A 23,781-nucleotide genomic window follows, 5' to 3' on the forward strand; every position below is an offset into this window, starting at 1 on the left:
GAGGCTCCCGACCGAGGCCCCTTGGGGGGTTAATGACTACTTGGATGTCGTCGTTCAGATGCTCTTGCTGGCTCGACTGTCGTTTCCTTCTTCTTTGGTGCCTGGACTTCTTTCATGTTAATGTATTTATTGGTCTTCTTTTGTAGATGACTAAAGTCCTTCGGCGACCGTCGAATGAGCGACCGGAAGAACTCCCCTTCGGTGAGTACTTGGGTGAAGGCGTTTACCAATACATCCGAAGAGACCGCCAGGATGTCCATTGCTACTTGATTGAAGCGCTGGATATAGACCCTCAGTACCTCTCGAGGCCCCTGCTTCAGCGAGAATAAATTCATGCTCGTCTTCTGGTGGCGGCGACTACTAGCGAAGTGATGCAGGAAAATCACTCAGAAGTCTTTGAAACTATGGATCGAGCTGTTCAGCAACCATTTGAACCACCGTTGCGCCGATTCAGATAGCGTGGTGAAGGAGACTTGGCACTTCACCCTATCCGTGTATTGGTGAAGTGTGGCTGCGTTATCAAATTTGGCCAAGTGATCGTCGGGGTTGGTCGCTCCATTATATTCCTCGATCATCAGTGGGGTGTAATACTTCTGCATATGGTCATTTAGAATTCCTTCCCAAAACTGCTGATTGACCTGCTCGGGAGAATCATCCTCTCTAGGCGTCTTCCCTTTCCTTGCGTCTCGAGTGAGTACCTCATCTGAGGATGATCCCCGATCTCTATCTGCTCGGCCCCTCTCTTCTGCTGGACTCTATAACAGTGTCCTGGTTGAAGGGGACTGGTGCGTTAGGAGCTTCCCCATAGGTGACGATCAGCTTTTTGTTCATTCTGCTCGGTCTCCTCTCTCAGCCTGACGACTTGCTGCTGATGCTGCAGGCTCCTGTGCTTGGCATTTGGATAGTACCTGTTGGCACTAGGCTAACACCTGTTATTGTTGTTGTTGCACTATCCTCTCTGCTCGGGCTGTATCAATGTGTTGAGCTCTTCTTGCGTTAGCGTCACCGTTGTGAATCGTCCGACGTCTTCATCTTCTCGTTTGGATACAGGTTACGTTCCCACAGACGGTGCTAAAATGTTCCTGTCTGAAAGCATGAAACTGGAAAGCCGGGGTTGTGGTGATTCTGTTAACTGGATGAAGACCTCGCTCCTCTCTACAAAACAAAACCAAATCAGAGAAGGAGTCCCTGGCGTTGCTCTCCGACACTCAAGTTAGAAACAAAAGAAGAGAAAGTATTAGGGACAAAGATTAATCTTGCCTTTCTTCACACCTATCATACTCTTTTATACCTATAATACCCTTCATATTCCCCTATTTAATGATATTAATTGCAGACAGAAGGCATATTTGTCTTGGTTTATCTGCATTCAATGATGGATGGAATGTTCTCAATTGTTTTCTCTTTCCCTTATTGAGTATCCATCTCTTCCTCTTTTTATTATATCGGTTTATTATTCACTGTCAATAGCATACCTTGAGCTGGACGGATGGTCCGCTCGGCCCGATCTCTGGTTGATCGGGCTGACTAGACGCTGTTTCATCCAGACGATCGATCGGACAACAATTCCTCTGATCGGCCTATGTAGCCCCCCTTATATATATATATATATATATATATATATATATATATATATATATATATATATTTCAAGTCGATTAATTTTGAAGATGACCAATTTGACCTCAAAATTTTTTTTATCAATCATCAGAGTAAATACACTGTAACAATCCTTCATTATCCATTGAAGGATTTAAGCATTGTATCATTATCTCAAAAAAATTTCTATAAACTCAGATCAATCATCTCAAAATTTAATCAGTTTGAATACTTTACCACGGCCCAATCGACTATAAATTCTATAGAGGGTGAAGCCCTTCGTACTAGTAACCCTCCCCACACTATTAAGAGTAATCATCCCACGTTAATAGGAGGGAGTAAATAAAAAAAAACTCAAAGTTACCCATAATTTTTCGGTCTTTAACGATATTCGACTCAATCAATCGTGTAATAATCAATTCGGCGGTCCACATGACTCTGATAACTATAAAGTGCTCATATGGCAAATATAAATTTATATAAAAAAGATTTGACTAATAAAATATTAAAAAAATTGTTGATAAATATTGTTAATGGATATCCTAAAACTTCTCATTAATATTTGTTTTGTTTTGAATGCAAAAATCTTACGTGACAAAAGACGATTCGCTCGGAATACAAGGCGATTCGCTCGTAATTTGAGTAGATAACTGATCGACAAACGTTTTTTTTGATTTATTTGCAATAAAGAAGCACCGTAGAAGAAAGGCGCCGTTTCGTCGGCCCAAATCATCGAACAGAGAACACCCGAAACAATCGATCGGCGACATAAAAACCGCGTTGCGTTGGGTCGGCGGGCGGCACAGAACGCTGCCGCGAGCAAACCCTAGTTTACTTTTTCTCTCAGTGATTTGCCCATCGATAACGCGTTCTCGTACCGCTGCCGATCCGTCTGCCTGAGCTCTCTCGGTGATCGCCATCGGCGCGATGACGAGTCGTCGGGTGGGGATTAGCTGCAAGGTGTACCACGGGGATGTTTTCCTCGGAGATGCGGAAGCTTTTCCGACGACCAACAGTAGCGGCGGCAAGGTCCAACCCTTGCCTTTCCCCAGCGGCAACGAAATTCGCATCGATCACCTCTCGCCTCCCAGCGAGCGATGCCCTCCCCTCTCTGTCCTCCAAACCATCAACCCTTTCTTCGTCCGCTGCAAGATCCAAGCCAAGTCGATCGCTGAACATCCACTCCATCACCTCTACCTCTCCTGCTTCAACGAATTCAGGGTGCGTGCGTGCGTGTTTTCCCTTCTCACTCGTTGTTTTTGTTTGTGCTCTCTCGAGCCGATGATTTCTTTTGGTCATATTCGGCTTATTAAACTCCCATTGCCTACTTTTGCAGAGTGCCGTCGTGGTCAATGGTAACGAAGAGCTGCATCTGGTGGCAATGCCGAGCAAGGTGGAGAAGGTATCCTGCTTTTGGTGCTGTTCGGTTCAGGCCGGGTTATATGCATCCTGTTTGGGCATGCTCAACTTGCGGTGTCTTGCCATTGTATTTGATCTAGATGAGACGCTCATAGTTGCCAACACCATGAGGTCATTTGAGGATAGAATTGAGGCCCTCTCTCGAAAGATAGATGGTGAAAAAGACCCTATTAGGATTTCAGGAATGTCAGCTGAACTGAAGCGATATGTTGAGGACAAAGATCTCTTGAAGCAGTATATAGAGATGGATACTGTTACCGACAATCGGAGATCCATTACCGCTCAGAATGAGGAAGTTCCATCAATACCCGGTGTTCAGGAGAGAATTACTCGGCCTGTCATACGAATGCCTGAAAGGAACATTGTCTTGACTCGGATCAATCCTGAGGTTTACTTTTGTGCATTTTCTTGTTTTATAATAGCTGCGTTGCTCCTTTGTTTCTAGCTCGTTGAATCTTTCACAGTGATTTATCAAACTTTTAGAACAATGAAACAATATTATTATATTAGTGTGCCCCGTTTCCTGGAAGTTCTTTATTTTCCATACTGGTATATAGTACTTCAGATCAATTTAATTAATGTCATGGGAGTGGGTTGACCTTTATTTTCCATACTAATCACTAAGAACACCTACCTCATTGCATATGGATAATAGCCAGTCTTACAATGTTTCCAAGTTCTTTTCTCTACTCAGTATGATATATTTTCCCTAAAACAATTTCATTGATTGTGTGGATGTTTAACATTCTTTTTGTACTCTTTGATCCTTTTTGTTGATTGTCAGACATCATGGAGAATTATATACCTTTTGAGTTGCGAATTATGAATGTTGAGTCAAAATTTTTTTAGTACTTATAAATACTATTAAGGGGAAGTAGGATGTCTCCCTCTAGCTTGATGGTTTTTCCCCCTCTTTGTTCACATGTTTTTTCATTACTTGTAAATGTCATTTGATTTCTACATGTGCATGTGTTTTTTTCACATTCTTAGAATGTAGACTAGCATTGTAATTATCCAAAAGTCAATGCAGCCATTTTGTAACATAATTGATCAAATACTTCCTTTTACAGAACCGTGATACTAGTGTTTTTGTAAGGCTAAGGCCTGCATGGGAGGATCTAAGGAGCTACCTAACTGCAAAAGGACGACGAAGATTTGAAGTTTTTGTCTGTACAATGGCTGAAAGGGACTATGCTCTGGAGATCTGGAGGCTTCTTGATCCAGACTCTTATTTGATCAATGCAAAACAACTTATGGATCGCATAGTATGCGCAAAATCAGGCACGAATTCCTTGCAGATAAAGATAATGATGATGATGATGGATTCATATGTGATGATAGCATACAGAAACATATTTTCCATTCTTGTTTGTCAATCTCATACTTTACCTGCCTTTGCATTTGCATTTAGCAAATTTCTATATAGAAAGTTCTTCTACTGCTAGATTTTGTTTTTCTGATTAATTCTCTTTCATGCAAACTTTTTCTTTAATCAATAATCCAAAGCACAAAGTAGATGTCCAATTTTAATGTCACTAAAGATTAGAGTCTCAATTTTGAAATTTAGTGCATGACAGGAATTTGGCCCCAAAATCAAATATTAATGCTGATTTACCCAAGTAAATTCTGTGATTTTGCACTATTCTCCAGCATTTAATTCAATATATGTGCGGTTTGAATATGTTATTCTCAACTTAATTGTCCTTATTCAAACAAATCATGCATTTGTTTATACTTGCTAGGTTCGAAGAAATCATTGCAACATGTTTTCCAGGATAAAGTGTGCCATCCTAGAATGGCTATGGTGATTGATGACCGATTGCAGGTTTGGGATGACAAGGATCAGCCTCGTGTTCATGTTGTCCCAGCATATACTCCATATTATGCTCCTCAAGCTGAGGTTTTTTGCTTATATCTTTCTTATTCTCTACGCTCACAGCAGAGTGTTCCCTATCTTATTTGCTAAACTCAATGCACAGTTGTTCCCTACACATGAAAAAATTTACATATTTACTACAAAATACTCTGTGCAGATGGCCAATGCAGTTCCAGTATTATGTGTTGCAAGAAATGTTGCATGCAATGTTCGAGGTGGCTTTTTCAAGTAAGTAAACGTGGTGAATTTGCTTTCTTTCCTTTTATCTGCTACACAAAACATAGGATACCAATTTCAGGTACTGGAAACTATTTAACCCCGCCATCATTTTTTGTTGTCAATGGCAGAGAATTTGATGAAAATCTTCTTCAGAAGATATTTGAACTGAATTATGAGAATGAGATAGTTGAGTTACCTGGTGCTCCTGATGTGAGCTACTATTTAATCTCTGAGGTATTTGTTTCTGAGTTTATTGTATTTTGCAGTAATAGATTGGGAGTTTTGCATACCTGATACTGGTTGTTGGATGGACTCTCAGGATGCTAATAACTTACAAAACAACAATAGAGAAGCTCCTATTGTTGAGGGAATGACTGGTTTGGAAACAGAACATAGATTGAATCAACCGGTACCTTATCTATTCTCTAACTTTTTTTGTCTTTACTATAGTCTGCTTTTTAGATAGTCTGTCACTTTTGTGGTATTTAGTCTGCCAGATTTTATAACCAATATGATCATTCCATATGATAACATTTAAAGTTAGGAAAATTTCCCTAGTTATCCTTATTCATGTTGTAGCTCTTTATTGATCTATAAGGTTTTACATCCCCCTCCCAATTTCATCTCTTAATTTATAAATTTAACCTTTTTTAAAAGCAGGACAACAACTTTTAGCTATAAATCAAGTTCACAATTCATTCATGCACAATTATCCTTATTTGAGAGGGAAATCGCCTTAGATAATGTACTATTTATTGGATTAATAAATCACTATTTGAGTGTGCATTCTCTATCTATTTGATTGGATCTTAAACTCAATTAATGAAGTTCACAATATTGGCATAGCATGAGAGAAATTGTGATTGAATCTTAAACTCAATTAATGAAGTCCACAATACAATGCATAGCATGAGAGAAATTGTTATTGGATCACAATTAGTGGGTGTCTCTTTATGGGTAATTATGTATATATTGAAATATTCCCTAGTCGATGAATTGATGAGACTAGAGATCATCAATTTTGTAAGATTAGCATATGTTATACTCCTTGGTTTATTCAAGCAACCGTTCTTTACTGGCTGGAAACATTGGGATGTTGAAAGTTAGTGTATGGATGCTGGTTAAGGGTAACTAGTTCATTAAATGTGATCTGCTACGAGACTTCATGTGGTTTTATACATGTCTATGAAGATCTCATTGCAGCTCAAGTACAAGTTTCCTTCGACTTGAGGTATTCAAGTCATCTTGGTAATGAAGACATATACTTTGACATCTTAAGCAAGCATCTCCCTTTGAGGTTGACCCTTGGATGATTGGGTATAAGTTAAGATGTCCGAAGATATTTGAATAGCCCACCAAGGATTTACCACTTCTTTGATAAGGAGATGTATACTCTATAATCATTTGTTAGGATTATTACTCGTAAGTCTTTGGCCAAAGCAGAACACGCTAAGAGGATCGTCCTCTTGAACAATGTGTTTGAGGAATTTGAATCCGCATGACAAAGAACTACTACTTGGGCTAGGTGTAACGTAATCAACTTAGTGGGGATTGATAGATCATGTATTGAACCAAGTGGGTATAAGATAAGTAAAAGGAACAGACGCATGAATAACTGTAGCTGCTGATGGGTTCGGAAGGGATTCTAGAATCAGCTGTGCGGTCAATTGGGGTCAGGATATACTATTAGGTGTTATATCTATTTGTAATTAATGGTTAATTATGAATGACCAATATAATCGGGAACTTTTAAGGTTACACACATTATGAGTTTATCCGAAAGACATAAAATGAGTTTGAGAATTGGATTCTCAGATTGAGAGAGATTGAGGCAAATATGGAAAGATGTTTGTTGGAAAGGAAGCGCGGATGAGCCAAGTTTTTGAAGACAAATTGGACCTTCTTTGGTTTAATTGTAAAGCAAAATGGTTTGGTTTAAAACAAAAGAGTTTTGTTTTGAACCAAGATGGTTTGGTCTTGAACCAAATTTAATGCTAACGGATATCTTCAAACTCGATAGAAGATCTATATATTGATATAGATTGGAGAGAAAATAACAACGATTGAATTAAAACCTAATTATTAGGTTTTTGATTCTCTCTCCCTCTTCTCTTGCCGCCGACTCAAGGGAGCTTATCGTTGCTTGGCGCCGGTGCTCCTGCTGTTGCCGGCCTCCCCGACTACAACCCCTGCTGATGGACATCTGATGATCGCCAGCAGCCCTTTGTTCGAACACCACCCCTCCCGAAAGAGCCCCGCCATCCCTGGCCCCGCCGCAAGGCTTGGCTATTGGCTTTACCCGTCCTCCACCGGTCCTCCAGAGTCCCTGTCGCCGGTTATACTGACGATAACAGTGAGTTACGACCACGAACAGCGGCTTCATTGTTGTTGTTCACTTTGATTGGTATTGTTAGGTTGCTTTGTGTCGCCGGAAGTCAAGGTGTGGTCCCTCTGTCGGATCATTTTCGTCTTCCTTTTTCTACTAGTATCGAAGCGGAGACATGACTCGTGACTTAGTAAAGTCGTCTCGAAGATATTTCGGTGTGGATATGAGTAGAGGCAAGTCTAGTTAGGCTTGCTCGTTAATGTCGTTTCTGCTTCACGTCTTCCAATAGGTATGTTTCTAACGAATAAATTTTCTATAATTATGTCGGACGCACGCACGTATGCCCTATGGTTGTATGTGTGATGTGTGTCCTAATAATTTAGGAAATTATTATTCCTTCGCTGCATGTTTAGGAAACAAAATTTAAAATGTGTGTCGAGCCACTTGTGTTTCGACATAGATCATAGAGCTAGTTTTTCAGGTTGTAGATTGTTGTAATTTTATTATTGAAATTTTAGGAAAATTCGGATACGGAAATTGTTTCCTAATCCGATATAAAATTTTCAATTTTGGAATTTATTTCTTAATTTGTTAGAAAATCCAATTTTGGAAATAGTTTCATGACGTGTTAGGAAATTTCCAATTTCGAAAAACATTTCCTAATTTGTTAGGAAATCCAATCTTGGATGTCTTTCCTAATTTGTTATGAGTTCCAATTTTGAAAATTATTTCCTAATTTAATTAGGGACTTGTAATTTTGGAAATTGGTTCCTAATAAAATATTAGATAGGAAACCAAATCATTTACAATATTTGATTTCCTAATTAATTTATAACAATTATGCCATGATTAATGCTATGATTGATGTCATATTTTATGCCATGATTTATGCCATGTATGCATGTAGATAGTTTACCTATTTTGCATGTAATTGACTAGACCAAATAAGTAATAAATTCCTTATTTAATTTTAAAGTTTACATTTTTTGTTAATATGGTTAGAATTAAAGTTTAATTTTTAAGTTTGGGTTGTTGGACTCCCCCCCCCCCCCCTCTACTTGGAATTAGACATGTTCAGACCATTGAGATATAATCTCATGATTAATGGGTCGGTTTTAACTTTAAGAATTGATTTGTTGGACTCTCTCCAAGGTTAATATGAATATGGGTGAAGTTGGGTGATATGCATACGATGTATATGTGTTAATGAGTTAACAACTTGATGATATACAAATATCATAATATGATAGTTATATATATGTGATATATAATTGGTATAGTCAATACCCTAAAACTAATAATGACTTGTTGGACTCTCTCCAAGGTTAATATGGATAGAGGTGAAGTTGAGTGATATGCATACAATGTATATGTGTTAATGAGTTAACAACATGATGTTTATACAAATATCATAATCTGATAGTTATATATATGCGATATATAATTGGTATAATCGATACCCTAGAACTAAGAATGGCTTATTGGACTCTCCAAGGTTGTTCTTATCTATAGTGGATATCATCCACTTGGAGAAAAGATACCATCTTCCTAATTCAAAGTAAGAATTCCTAAATTCGATAAGCAAGTGAGATTTCATTTTGTATAAATAGTTTGCATTACATGTATAATTCATCTCTCTTATGTGTGCTCAATTTTGTATTTCCAGGTTAAAAGAATCAGAATGTCTTCTTTAAATTTGCATTCAATTTTGGACACAAACAAGTTGACTGGGCCAAACTTTTTAGATTGGTTTCGAAACCTGAGAATTGTTCTCAAGGTTGAGAAGATTGCCTATGTCCTCGAAGGGCCTCTTCCTACGAGTCTGGCTGATGATGCAACTTCTGACCAATTGTTGGCTTATCAGAAGCATATGATTGATTCTGAACTTGCAAGCTGCATCATGCTAGCCTCGATGTCTCCTGAACTACAAAAACAACATGAGCATATGGATGCTTATACGATTGTTTATCATCTTCGTGAGTTGTTCGATGAGCAAGCGAGAATCGAACGGTTCAAAGTCTCCAAGCTCCTCTTTGGCTCAAAGATGCAGGAGGGTTCATCTGCAGTGCAATTTGTACTAAAGATGAATGGCTATATTGAGCGGTTGAGATCACTTGGATTTGCTATGGATCATGAGTTAAGTATTGGCTTAATTCTTCATAGTTTGTCCAATAGCTATTCACAATTTGTGATGAACTACCGGATAAATCAAATTGAATCCACAATTCCTGAGTTGATCAACATGCTTAAGATAGTGGAGCTATCGGTTAAGAAGGAATCGAAAGTTGTAATGTTATTTGATTCCTCAAAGAAAGGTTCTAAGAGAAAGTTAAAAACTGAAGCTAAAGGGAAGAAAAAGGCTAAAAAAGGAGAATCGACACCAAAGGGCTCATGTCACCATTGTGGCGAGATGGGGCACTGGAAAAGAAACTGTAAGATTTATCTTGAGTCATTGAAGAAGAAGACGACATCTGATGCCCCATCTGCTTCAGGTATCTTCATAATGATTGTCATACAATTTCTTTAAACACTTGGGTATTGAATACAAGGTGTGTCTCACATATATGTAATGACGTACAGGAGCTAAGGAATAGTAGAAGACTGGTCAAAGGAAGGGAGAAGTAAATTTGCGAGTTGGTAATGGAGCAAAGGTTGCAGCTATAGCCATAGGAACTTATTTGTTGAAACTCCCTAGTGGACTAGTCTTAGAATTGGATAATTATTATTATGTTTCTTTAATAAAAATATTATTTCTATTTCTTACTTAAATAGAAAAGGTTTTTATCTAACTTTTATTAGCAATTATTGCTACATAATGTTAAATGATGTTCTTTATGCGACTGGAATGTTATGCAATGGTATCTACGCACTAAATATATCCAACGACATACTCAATATCGAAACAAATAGCAAACGTGCTAAAAGAGACGATAAAAGAGACGATCAATTAACTTCCTACACGTGACAATGATTTATCTTGGGTTTAATCTTGGTTTTCTTAATTACAACCAGTTTCACTCAGATTCGAGCCCACCTTGAACCCAACTTTCGCCCAAATAATCCTAAGCACAATCTCAGAGCCTAACAAACCTTAATTGAAACCACTGACAAGTCTAATTACGACAAAATTAGCCCCTAAACATAACTATTCAGCATTGAATGAATTGATTCAATCTCCAATTCCATCATTAATCCTTGACTAACTCCTCTAATCCATGATAACCCTAATTAAAATTTGAGGTTTAGAGCTTCGAACACAGTTGCACAATGTACCATGTGCTTGGAACTGATGGTTGTCCTAAGATATCTCATGCAGGAAATTATTACTTGTATTGTTACTAGGTGGCTAAGTGATTGTGGATTCGAACATTCTTGTTATATGTCCCTATTGAGCAAGATATTCAAAACTCAAAATTTTCTGATTTAGGCATATCCAATTGATGAACGACAAGCAAAACCTCAAACACAGTCGAATCGCTCTTCTACAGGTAACTTATCTATGTTTTAATTTCCTTGTTTTTAAATGAATGCTCATCAAGATTTATACTTTTTCAAATGAGATTTCACACCAGAGATTATTTATATCAGTCACTATGCTACCTTTGCATTCATTAATATGCGTACAATGGTTGAGACAACCAAGATATGACTAAATAGTGGTCCAAGGAAAAAGTTGAAAAGGAAAGATGCTTAGGGTAAGAGTATGATTATCCCTGGTTAAGATCTGAACTTGGATATTTGTTTATTCAAGTGTAAAGTATAGGGTTCTCTAGATTTGCAGATATTTTTCATAATAGCATAACTTTACTGTTTTATTGCTGTGAAATTCTTACAATTGCCTAACTTCAAGTAGGGGTAAATATTCGGTTAAAATCGAACTAAACTAAATTAATAGAACCAAATCGATTTCTTTTTTCGAACAAATTGAATCGACTGAATATTTTTTAAAAAACCAAACAAATCGAACCGATAAAATATTGATTAATTCGGTCGAAAACCGAATTAACTAAATTAACCTATTTTTTTTTTTTTAAATGTTTTTTTTTTACATAAATTCGATTTTGGTCTAAAAAATTCAGTTTGGTTTAAAAATTCAGTTTGTTTGGTTTAATCGAGTATGAAATTTTAAAACCAAACTGAATTAACTGATTTTTTTAGGAAAAAATGAATTTCCGAATAAATCAAACTGAATTTTAAAATTCGGTCCATTTGTTTGGTTTAACCGAATTTTTGCTTACCCTAACTACAGTCTCTTCATATTTTGCTCCCATAATTTTTTTTACTCTTTTCTATTTCCTAAATATAGGATGCTAAAGAAATTCTTTCCATCAAAATATTTGTTGGGTCCCTGTTCAAGGATGATTCATATTCATAAGCATGCATGAAGAACACCTTTTATTTAATAAATTATCTCCAATCTGAATATATTGAATGGATAAATAATTAAATGTCTTTATAAGTGATCCTGTCCGAACGCTGAATCGATGGACGCTGGGCACGTGGCGCCCTCCGAACTGATGACGTGGACCTCTGACCGGCCGTATGGAATTCCGGCGAACCTGCAAGGAAGTCGGGCCGGGAAGGGGTTCCCTCCGACGACCCTCCGACGCTCAAGTCAGGCAAGAGGAAAACGAAGAAGTGGCTCCCAAGATGAGATCGCGTACCTCCGGCGAAGTCTGAGGGCTCTTATATAGAGCTGTGGGGAGGCTTATGCACACCTACCGAGGCGTACACGTGTCCTATACCATACCTTAGAATGGGCTTGCCAGAGGAGTATGCCTGACACCATACTGCTACAGTCTGAGCACCTCTTTGATGGGACAGCAGAACCTTCCGTCGTACGATTCTGCGTATGGCCTGGTCGTCGAATATGCCTGCTGTCAGAAGATAATGTTCCCCAATGTCCCCTTGTCCTTGTCTCCTTTCTCCCCGAGCCGAGCGTCCATCCGCTCGGCAGGCATCGGTCCGACCGGGCGTAGGTATCGGTCCGACCGGGTGCTCGGCTGAGACTGTTCCTTCACAGCATTTATGCTTTACGCCTCGGCCGAGCGGGCTACCCACTCTGCCCGGCGACCCTGTTCACCATGAGCGTCGGAATCCTGACTCCCCGTCGGGTTGTTTTTGATTCCGCCCGGACCCGATCGGTCGGTTGACCCGACCCTTCTCCGATCGGATGGGCCTCATGCTGACCATTTTGCCTTTTGACTTCCACGTGGCATTAACTCCCCTCCAGAGGGGGTCCCCCTACCTTACTGCCGGATCACTTGCCTCCCCTTCAAGTCTAGTCGAAGGAGGCGCATAGTCCGACTGACTGGACGCCCGTAGCGCCGAGCGGCGCATCCAAGAAACCATCCTCCGCTCGGCCCGTGTGGAGGTAGATACGGCCTTAGTCAACGCCACCCTCCCTCGGATCTCCTCGGAATTTGCTCCAATCTCCGTCAATAAGGCCGAGCACGCGCTCATTAAATGCACTCCGGTGGCCGAATGTCACGTGGCGTTGCTGTCGTCATCGTACGGCGGCGGCGTTGCGGGCGACGAGACCGAGGCGGTTTGAAATGGATGGCCCGATGCGTGCTTTGATTCCCGTGACCTGCATCCGACGGTGGAGGCCGCCCGAGCTCAACCCTATAAAGCCTTCGCCTTCTCCCCCTCCTCGCCGCATTTGTGCTTTCGCGTGCCCAGAAGCTTTCCTTGCCGTTCCTGCTCTGGTGATCTTGTTGCTGCTTCTTCCGGCGACCTCTCACACTCTTCCTTCGATCTTCGTCTGCTTCCTTGTAAGGTCCTCACCCCTTCTCTGTTATCCTCGTGTTTTTTGTCGAGTTCTCGCTTTCGGGTCACTGCATTGTTTGTCATCTTCTTCCTTCTATCGTTTGCCTTTCCTCACCTATTGTGGTTTCGTCCGTTCGGACAATGGCTAGTTCCTCTCAGCCTCAAGACCAAGCCCTCGGCCCGTGGTATACTACCATGGAGTCGCGCTTCGATCGGCGCGATGCCGATATTCTGATGGACAATTTTGACATCCCCTCTGATTTTGAACTTATCTTACCCTCCCCCTCCGCTCGGCCACACAAACCGCCGCGCGGAGCTTTCTGTATTTTCCGCGACCAGTTCACAGCCGGTCTGCGCTTTCCAATCCATCCCTTTATCGTAGAAGTTTGTAATTTTTTCGGCATTCCGCTCGGAAGCTTAGTCCCTAACACTTTCCGCCTTCTATGCGACGTTGTCGTCTTGTTCAAAATCCACAACATTCCCCTTCGACCAGAGGTCTTCTATTATTTTTATTATCCTAAACAGTCCGAGCTGGGCACTTACATGTTCCAGGCTCGGTCCGGTTTAGTCTTCTCCAATAAACTACCCTCTTCCAATAAACATTGGAAAGAGTTCTACTTCTATCTTCGTCTTCCCGAACGGGCCTCTTTCCGGACCCAGTGGCAGGTCGGACCGCCAATCTCCCCTGAGTTGAAGAGGTTCAAGACCTGACCGGACTATCTTCACGCTGCCAACATGCTAGCCGGTCTGAAGTTTGACATCAATAAGTTCTTGCCTGAAGGGGTGATGTACATATTTGGCCTGAGTCCGATCAGGACCCCCCTCTCGAGCGGCTTCAGTAAGAATTTTACTTGTGCATTCGCTTTGATTGCTAACTGATTTTTTCCTTTTTCCTTTGCAGCGGACATTGTCATGGAGTCCGTAATGGCCGGAATTTTGAAGAGGAATGCGGCGGCACTCGAGGCCGCAGTTGCCAAGGAGATGGAGACGCTTGGCATTGAGCCGGTCGGCTCACACGAAGGGGAGAGCGGGACTCATGAGGAGTCGGCCGCTCAAGCCTCCGCCCGGGATGTGGCCGAAGGCGCCACCCCTAGCAGGGGGCCAACTGTCCAGGAGGAAGGCTTCGCTCAGGAGGAAGAGCGCCCTCTCCGACAAAAGAGGCGCCGAACGGAGACACCACTTCGCTTGACCACTTCCGCGGTCCAGCCGTCCGAGCGTACCACCGCCGATTCTCGCGGCAAAGCCCCAGCAGTTGAGGCAATTTCGTCCGATCGGTCCCCATCTCAGCTGGATGCGTCCGCGGACCCTCTCGAGGCCATTCCTGTCAGCGCCCTTCCGCCCGCTCCACGCCAAGTCCAACGTTCGGCCATTTTGTCCCAGTTTTCGGCGCCGGCCTCTGATCCTTCCCCAGCTTCCACTCAGACGACTCCCGGTCGGCACTGTACTATCAGGGTCTCCTTGCATCTCCCCACCGAAGAGTTGATGCCGGAGTCCGATCGGCCAACCGCGCCCGAGCACATGATCACCATGAAGGGTCCCCTAGCGGAGATGTGGGCCGACGCTCGGGCACGTGTCGCGATGATTCCACTCAGCAATCTGGCCAATAGCCATATGCAGCAGGCCACTGGGGTAAGCGTGTTTTCTCAAGTCCTTTCCGCATTCTTTCCGATCGGCTATTAACAATCTTTCTTATGTCAGAGATCGCTGTCTCCAATCGTCTGGCCATGGCGGATGAGGAGCTAAAGAGGCTAAGGAGTTCGGGCGGCGCGCCCTCCCAGGGTCCTTCATACGCCGAGTTGCAGAAAGAGCTCAAGAAGACCCAAGCTCTGTTGGCGGCTGAGCAAAAGAAGACGGCCGACCAAGCGCATACTCTGTCCGAACTCGATCGACAGGTCAAATCACTTGACTGAAAAATTAGCCTGGCCACCGATCGGAAGAAAACGGCTATCGCCGATCTGGAGAAGAAGAACGTCGAGGCTCGGGGCTTGGAGCAACGAGTTAAGGAGCTGATGGATCAGCTGGCCGGCGAGAAGGCGGCCCGATCGGACGAGGTGACGAAGCTTGAAGATGCCTTGTAAGAACACCAGGCCGCCGCCGCCGCCTCTCGAGTGGCCCTCAAAGAATACCAGGAGGCTGAACCGGGCCAGGTCGCCGTCTTGAGGCTAAATTACATCCGTTCGGTCGAATTCTCAGAAAAAGTATGCGAGCGGATGTATAATGCTTTTGAGCTGGCCGTCACCGCCACGACGGACTATCTGAAGTCCAAGGGTCAGCTCTCTGACTACGCCAGCATCCCGGCCCAAGACTATGCGTCACTCCTCAACAATATCCCTAAGGACCTTTATGATTTTTTAGAGTAGAAGTCTTTATGTAATTCGGCCGTTCGGCCAAAAAACTTTCCTTTTTGTAACTCGGCCGCTCGGCCTTAATTCCTCTAGTTTCTATGAAAAATTTATCTTTGTGCAACTTCGTTTTTACTTTGCATGATAGTGGGTGATTGGTCGGGGCCTTTGACACACTTGGCCAACTAGGCCTCCCGAGCGGGTGTAGGTGACATTCGACTTGTCACTACTTTCCCTTGCCGCTTATCTTCAAACGTCTTTCGTTCTGGCCAGAAGGTTTATAGTCGCCGGCGCGACTCTCGATTTTTTAACGTCGGAGCTCGACGGTTTTCCGGCTGGAGGGTTTATAGTCGCCATCGCGACTCTCGATTTTTAACGTCGGAGCTCGACGGTCTTCCGGCCGGAGGGTTTATAGTCGCCGACGCGACTCTCGATTTTTAACGTCGGATCTTGACGATCTTCCGGCCGGAGGGTTTATAGTTGCCGGCGCAACTCTCGATTTTTAACGTCGGAGCTCGACGGTCTTCCGGCCGGAGGGTTTATAGTCGCCGGCGCGACTCTCGATTTTTAACGTCAGAGCTCGACGATTCTTCCGACCGGAGGGTTTATAGTCGCCTAGCGACTCTCGATTTTAACGTCGAGCTCCGTTCTTCCGACCGGAGGTTTATAGTCACCGGTGACTCGATTTTAACGTCGGAGCTTGGCGGTTCTTCCGATGGAGGGTTTATAGTCGCCGACTCGATTTTTAACGTGGAGCTCGGCGGTTCTTCCGACCGAGGGTTTATAGTCGGCGCGACTCTCGATTTTAACGTAGGAGCTCGGCGGTTCTTCCGTAGGAGGGTTTATAGTCGCCGTATGACTCTCGATTTTAACGTCGGAGCTCGGCGGTCTTCCCCGGAGGGTTTAGTCGGCCGACTCTCGATTTTAACGTCGGAGCTCGGCGGTCTACCGGAGGGTTTATAGTCGCCGACTCTCGATTTTAATGTCGGAGCTCGACGGCTCCTCCGGAGGGTTTATAGTTGTCGGCACGACTCGATTTTTAACGTCGGAGCTCGGGCCGGAGGGTTTATAATCACCGGTGCGACTCTCGATTTTAACGTCGGAGCTCGGCGGTCTTTCGGCCGGAGGGTTTATTGTCGCCGGCTCGACTCTTTTAACGCCGGAGCTTGGCGGTCTTCCGGAGGTTTATAGTCGTCGACTCTCGATTTTAATGTCGGAGCTCGGCGGTTCTTCGGTCGGAGGGTTTATAATCGCCGCGACTCTCGATTTTAACGTCGGAGCTTGATGGTCTTCCGTAAGGGTTTATAGTCGCCTCTCGATTTTAACGTTCGACGGTCTTTTGGCCGGAGGGTTTATAGTCGCCGGGTCGGCTCTCGATTTTTCGTGAGGGTTTATAGTCGCCGTGCGACTCTCGATATTTAACGCCGGAGCTCGGCGGTCTTCCGGCCGGAGGGTTTATAGTTGCCAGCGCGACTCTCGATTTTTATCGGAGCTCGACGGCTCTTGACCGGAGGGTTTATAGTCGCCGCGACTCGATTTTTAACGTTGAAGTTCGTCGTTCCGTCGGAGGGTTTATAGACGCGACTCGTTTTTAACGTCGGAGCTCGGCGGTTCTTCCCGGAGGGTTTATAGTCGCCGCGACTCTCGATTTTAACGTCTGAGCTCGGCGGTTCTTCCGACCGGAGGGTAGTCGCCCGCGACTCTCGATTTTAACGTCGAGCTCGGCGGTTCTTCCCGGAGGTTTATAGTCGGGCTCGGCCGATTCTTTTAGGAGGGTTTATAGTCGCGACTCTCGATATTTAACGCCGAGCTCGGCGGTCTTCCCGGAGGGTTTATAGGCGACTCGATTTTAACGTCTGAGCTCGTGGCTCTTGGACCGGAGGGTTTATAGTCGCCGGCGCGACTCTCGATTTTTAACGTCGGAGCTCGACGGTCTTCCGGACGGATTGTCGTCGGCGCGACTCTCGATTTTAACGTCGGAGCTCGGCCTTCCGGCCGGAGGGTTTATAATCGCCGGCGACTCTCGATTTTTAACGTCGGAGCTCGACGGTTCTTCCGGCCGGAGGGTTTATAGTCGCCGGCGCGACTCTCGATTTTTAACGTCGGAGCTCGACGGTTCTTCCGACCGACGGGTTTATAGTCGTCGGCGCGACTCTCGATTTTTAACGTTGAAGCTCGACGGTCTTCCGGCCGGAGGGTTTATAGTCGCCGGGTCGGAACTCGACGGTCTTCCGGCCGGAGGGTTTATAGTCGCCGGCGCGACTCTCGATTTTTAACGTCGGAGCTCGACGGTTCTTCCGGCCGGAGGGTTTATAGCTCGACGGTTCTTCTGGCCGGAGGGTTTATAGTCACCGGCGCGACTCTGGATTTTTAACGTCTGAGTTCGACGGTTCTTCCGGTTGGAGGTTTTATAGTCGCCGGCACGACTTTCGATTTTTTACGTCGGAGCTCGACGGTCTTCCGATTCGGCTGACGATGCCCCATACTTTTGTTAATTTTCCGATTTTTTACTCCTGCATTTCAAATATACAACCGAACGGAAAATATACAGCATACATTGCATTGGCGCACCTTTCACCCCGCCCGGTAAGGCTGGATGTGGTTCGCGCTCCATGGTCGATCCAGTTGTCGTCCGTCTTTATCCTCCAAATAATAGGCACCCGAGTGGAGATTTTTGATGACTTTGAAGGGGCCCACAGGATGGCCTCTGAAAACTGCTAGTTAATCCGCTCGGGGGAGGCGTCCGTTCGGGGAGCCTTGCCTTTTCTGTTGTCTTGCATGGGCGCTTCGTCGGATGAAGATCCTCGATCACGGTTAACTGTTGCGACTTCAGGAGGCGTACGGAATATGGCCCGATGAAATGGAACCGTGGCAGGCGGTGCTTCCGCTCGGCCTCCTGATGCTGACGTCGCTTGTTGCTCCAGCCGCTCGACTTGCGCCTTCTGTTTCTGTTGCTCCACGAGCTTAGCTGCTCTTGCCTCGATTAGAGCATCGAGCTCCTCCTGGGAGAGCATCACCGTGTGCGGTCGTCTAACTTTGTCCATCTCTTCCGCTCGGATGCAGGTGCGTTCCCACAAACGGCGCCAATTTAATCCTGTCCGAACGCTGAATCGATGGACGCTGGGCACGTGGCGCCCTCTGAACTGATGACGTGGACCTCTGATCGGCCGTATGGATCTCTGGCGAACCTGCAAGGAAGTCGGGCCGGGAAGGGGTTCCCGGCGACAACCCTCCGACGCTCAAGTCAGGCAAGAGGAAAACGAAGAAGTGGCTCCCAAGATGAGATCGCGTACCTCCGACGAAGTCTGAGGGCTCTTATATAGAGCTGTGGGGAGGCTTATGCACATCTACCGAGGCGTACACGTGTCCTATACCATACCTTAGTATGGGCTTGCCAGAGGAGCATGCCTGACACCATACTACTACAGTCTGAGCACCTCTTTGATGGGACAGCAGAACCTTCCGTCGTACGATTCTGCGTATGGCCTGGTCGTCGAATATGCCTGCTGTCAGAAGATGATGTTCCCTAATGTCCCCTTGTCCTTGTCTCCTTTCTCCCCGAGCCGAGCGTCCATCCGCTCGGTAGGCATCGGTCCGACCGGGCGTAGGTATCGGTCCGACCGGGTGCTCGGCTGAGACTGTTCCTTCACAGCATTGATGCTTTACGCCTCGGCCGAGCGGGCTACCCGCTCGGCCCGGCGACCCTGTTCACCATGAGCGTCGGAATCCTGACTCCCCGTCGGGTTGTTTTTGATTCCGCCCGGACCCGATCGGCCGGTTGACCCGACCCTTCTCCGATCGGATGGGCCTCGTGCTGACCATTTTGCCTTTTGACTTCCACTGGCGTTGACTCCCCTCCAGAGGGGGTCCCTCTACCTTACTGCCGGATCAATAAGTTTGCTTTGAATTGTAAAGCTATATGAAATACTACTACAGTATGACGACCCCTCTGAGATATGATGTGTTTCTTTCTTTCTTTTCACTTGATTTATTTCTGATATAGATGATGAGATGCCAGTAAATATACCTTCTGCAAGCAACAAAAAATTGAATGTGGAAGGACAGTCAAACTTACTTGTCTCTTCAGTCTTTGTGTCTGTACTGCAAGAGATTGGCAGACGATGTGACTCAAAGGTAGTTATTTCATTGTATGATCTGTAGAGCATTTTGACTTTTATGATAATTATTATTCTGCACTGGTTTAATGAATAGATTGAGTTCAAGTTCGCTAACGGAATTACGAAGGATTTGCCACATTCTGTTGAGGTGAGTATTATTTTCTCATCCTGTTACATAAACATTTTTAGTGCAGGATATTTTACTCAGTCAACATCAGATTCACTTATCACTTTACAGGGATGATGTAAAACTCTGTGCTATCATTTTTTTTGTCATTTTGATATCCTTTTATCGGATAGAGCTTGCCATTGATTGATGAAACACTGTTTATGCATATGGGTTTGTGAAGCTTGTGGCTTGAATAAAACACCTATTTTTTCTTTTCAATTTTAATTGGAGATTGTAACAGATGCCCTTTTTCTTTTAGTTAATTCAATTTGTCTTTTTAATTAGTTCAATTTTTCTATTTTAGTCGAAGGGGAGCCTTGGCGCAACGGTAAAGTTGTTGCTTTGTGACCTAAAGGTCACGGGTTCAAATCCTAGAAATGGCCTCTTGCAAAAAGCAGAGTAAGGCTGTGTATAATGGATCCTTCCTCGAGGCCCGCATGACGAGATCTTCGTGCACTGGGCTGCCTTTTTTTTTTAATTTTTCTATTTTAGTCAAGTAGGATGCATACTTTAATCCTTATATTAGTTTGATTTGTGATGCTTGTTGTAGGTTTTATTTAGTAGCGAAAGAATTGGAACAGGGATGGGAAGGACAGTGAAAGAAGCTCAATCACAAGCTGCTGAGAATGCACTTCGTAATCTGGAAAGTAAGAACCACTTTCTACATAACACATATGAAATATGTTAGTGAATTAGTCTTGCACTTTTGTGCTTCAACTATTTTCTCTCTTTATTTATAAAATTTTCTGGATGTCGAGTGGTAATTAATTGGAGATACCACCTGTTCTGGCCTAAACACAGTGGATGATCAATAAACTTAGGCGGGCTATACGACTCTTGAGGGAATGCCAGCGAGGGAGACGGGTGGACCTGAGGGTCAAAGAGAAAGAGGTTAGAATGATGTTGGGGTGTCCCGGCGAAGCCACTCTGACGCTTGAGTCGAAGATAATGCGTGTGTTAGAGAAAACGAAGAAAGGTTTGCAAGTTCAAAGGCCCGTGTGCACATACTTGCGCCCGCTATAGCAGGCGAGCTTAAAGAGTTATTGAAGTCCATGTTCTCCTCAATGTGTGCCCTTGTTGCCTACGTTTCCAAGGGAGGTGGCCACGCGACCCCCATTATCTCCGATGCTCTTGCTAGCAATGGACATGGGGGAGCCACGTGGTCCCATGTTCTCCCTGTTCCCCGCATTTTCAATAGGCCACGTCGGAAGTGGGGTGAAAAAGGGAGTCGAGCTAGCTGCTGGCGGGAGGTCTCCGGCCGAGTCAGGGGAGAGGTCAGCATCATGTGTCCAAGCTGAGGAGTTGGCGGTGTAGAGCCGATCTGAGGAGTCGGCGATGTATGGCCAAGTTGAAAGGTCGGAAGACCAAGTTAGAAAAGAGTGGGTAGGAGCGAGCGTGTTGAGAAGTGCCTGAGCTGAATTGGAGTGGTTACAGGAGTAAAGGTATCTTGAGATGAGCTGAGACGTTAGCTCGGACTGAGGCTCCCTGGGGCAATTCGAGCAAATATCTCTGGGTTGCCTGTCCGAGTTCTATGGGAGGTCGGGATTCATAGAGAAGTCCAAGCCGACCTTCGTGGGAGGTCGGTTCTGAGATAGAGGAGTCGGTTATCAATGGAGGGTGCGAAGTTTGGAGAGGAGAAGTCGGGGTAGGTGCAAATTGCTCGAATCGGGTTCCTTGGGTTCCACAGAGGTCGAACTGGGTTTCTCTTGGGTCTGACTGACCCTCCTTGACTTTGACTGCCAACTTAGCATGACTATTGAATTCATGGGGCAAATAGAGGTAGTATATTTCCACCACATCACCACCTATAACCACTATTTTAGGAGACGCCTTGCTTGCTAATTTTATCGAGTATTTAAACTCTCAAAGTATCTGTTGTACTTTGATTGTCCACTTGATGTCTTGTTTATTTTGAACTTGTTGCTTGGTCCATTTCACAACCATTCATTTGTCTAGTAGGCTTATCATATGGTGGTTAAGCAAAGTCTTTTGTTGTCACCTTCAGTTGGTTAATTTTTGCTTGTTGTTTGTGTGAATATAAGCAGGCACAATTTTCAACTGAGGGCCTAAGTCATACATGGATTGGCATGACATTAGATTCTACAGTTAGAAAAGGATTTTGTTTATTACTTAAAAGGAAAGTTAAGACAATATTATATATGCTTTTTTACCGCTATCTTGTTCTAACTGAGATCTACTCAACTTATAATATTTAAAGCTACATATCATCTTGCTCACATTATTATGATTAGATCTCAACTTATGATATTTAGAGCTAACTATAATCAATAAGGTATGGGCTAGTGTTGCTCACATTATTATGATTTATGTTAGTACAAGTTGATTCAAAATGAAGTAGGTTAGGAATGAGTGCATGCCCATGGGTCTCTTAATAATTAATTTTGCAACTTCTATTTCTGTGCCACAGTTCCCAAAGGGTAATATGTGCATCTGCTGGGGTGATGAGGCAGGATTCCCATCATCGAGTGTGAATAGGACTAGACCATGTTCATGTAGGTTTCTAAGAGTTTTCATGGCTTGAAGTAAATTTCAGTCTTCCTCAATTATTTCCTATTATATAGGGGTTTTGAAACTGTCTAGATGGATTTCCTTTCCCAGTGTCACCTTGCCTTGGTTCATCTTGGTTACCAGTGATAATATTAATAAAACTATGTTTTAAGCTCAGTTTTGGTTATAAAGACAAGTTACAGTTGTATTTTTCTATGGAATTAAATCACTGAAATAAAATAGTAATAGTTGGACCAGAATTTACTTGTAGTATTTCAGTGTTTGGTTCTAGTACTTTTACATCCATCTGCTTGCAAAATACACAACCACGTGTACCAATTGGTATTGCTGAAAACATGATATCAGAAATTCAGAATTATTAAATACTTATCACTTGTCTTGTACGTATATGCCTGTAGATTTAAATATACAATTCAATTGCCTGCAATACTACCTAGCTACTACCTCATGTGATTGAAATACATGCAACCATTAATTACTTTAGTGCCGTTGCTGCATTTTATTATTTCAGAGAACTCCTAACCTTTTTCATTGTTTTTTTCCCCGTTGGTGACTACATAGGAGATTATGTATCATTTATTGGACCTCTTACTGACGGCATGGGAACTGACATTAATAAGAATTTGCTTGGGAATGAGAATGGCTTCTTAAAAGAGAATTGCAACTCTCAGGATAATTCAGATAAGAAAGAGAACTGACTTGCTGCCAGTGCAACACAGAATACGAACCTTTTGCTTTTAGATTCAATAGTTTAACATTTTTAGTACAACAGATTTTCACAAGATGCCCACTGGTGGTTTTGACGCAAAATTCTTGTTATCTAGTGCAAGAATGTTCAGGCAATGATGATATGGTGCAAGTTTTTATAGCCTGGAGGACCATATCGACTTAGCTCTCTTGGAGTTGATCCATTTGGGAAACTAAAGCATAATATATTTCCCAAATCCTTGAGAGATGCGGTCTGGCCATTACCTCTGAGAAGTTATTTTTTTGATCACTGGCTGTTTGCCCACTTGCAAGGCTCCACACAGTGGCTAATATCAGCATGTCAATCAAAAGTCCTATCAGAGTTTTTGTACATTCTGACCAAAAATAGTCCTGTTCTTAGGTAAGAAAATTTCCTGTTATGTATAAAAGTTTGATTTCCTCATTGGAATGATATTTGTGTTCAAACTTGTTTAACAGTATCAAGTTCATAATTGCCAACAGTGATCAAAGAAACAAAACTAATTACGTAGACCTGACGCTTCACCTGATCACAGCAGTAGTTCAAGTTTCTTTTCCTATAAATCACTAACTCTGGCGCTGAAGCTACCAGACCACATTTTACACCTACAATACGAGGAACAGAGTTGCAGCGTCAACATCTCTACCAGATCCAAATCTCTTTTGGAGCCACCAGAATCGTAACCATC

General features: G+C 43.5%; 1 protein-coding gene across 2 annotated transcripts; it reads left to right on the forward strand.

The window, feature by feature from the left end:
- The first annotated feature begins 2,272 nt into the window (after nucleotides 1–2,272).
- On the forward strand, nucleotides 2,273–23,548 carry LOC122000692 (RNA polymerase II C-terminal domain phosphatase-like 2). Of its 2 annotated transcripts, XM_042555114.1 has the most exons (12): nucleotides 2,276–2,820; nucleotides 2,936–3,406; nucleotides 4,089–4,299; nucleotides 4,761–4,918; nucleotides 5,052–5,122; nucleotides 5,242–5,347; nucleotides 5,433–5,522; nucleotides 10,867–10,927; nucleotides 19,554–19,684; nucleotides 19,763–19,816; nucleotides 20,388–20,484; nucleotides 22,928–23,548. In XM_042555114.1, the coding sequence occupies exons 1-12, from the start codon at nucleotides 2,527–2,529 to the stop codon at nucleotides 23,062–23,064; spliced, it is 1,881 nt and encodes a 626-aa protein (XP_042411048.1). In that variant the 5' UTR covers nucleotides 2,276–2,526; the 3' UTR covers nucleotides 23,065–23,548. The 2 variants fall into 2 exon arrangements, with proteins under 2 accessions (XP_042411047.1, XP_042411048.1); XM_042555113.1 differs by lacking the exons at nucleotides 10,867–10,927; nucleotides 19,554–19,684; nucleotides 19,763–19,816; nucleotides 20,388–20,484; nucleotides 22,928–23,548 and adding exons at nucleotides 9,106–9,931; nucleotides 10,020–10,228 and having other exon boundaries at nucleotides 2,273–2,820.
- The last annotated feature ends 233 nt before the right edge of the window (nucleotides 23,549–23,781 follow it).

This window comes from Zingiber officinale, chromosome 7A (genome assembly GCF_018446385.1).
Source record: "Zingiber officinale cultivar Zhangliang chromosome 7A, Zo_v1.1, whole genome shotgun sequence".
NCBI classification, from domain to species: domain Eukaryota; kingdom Viridiplantae; phylum Streptophyta; class Magnoliopsida; order Zingiberales; family Zingiberaceae; genus Zingiber; species Zingiber officinale.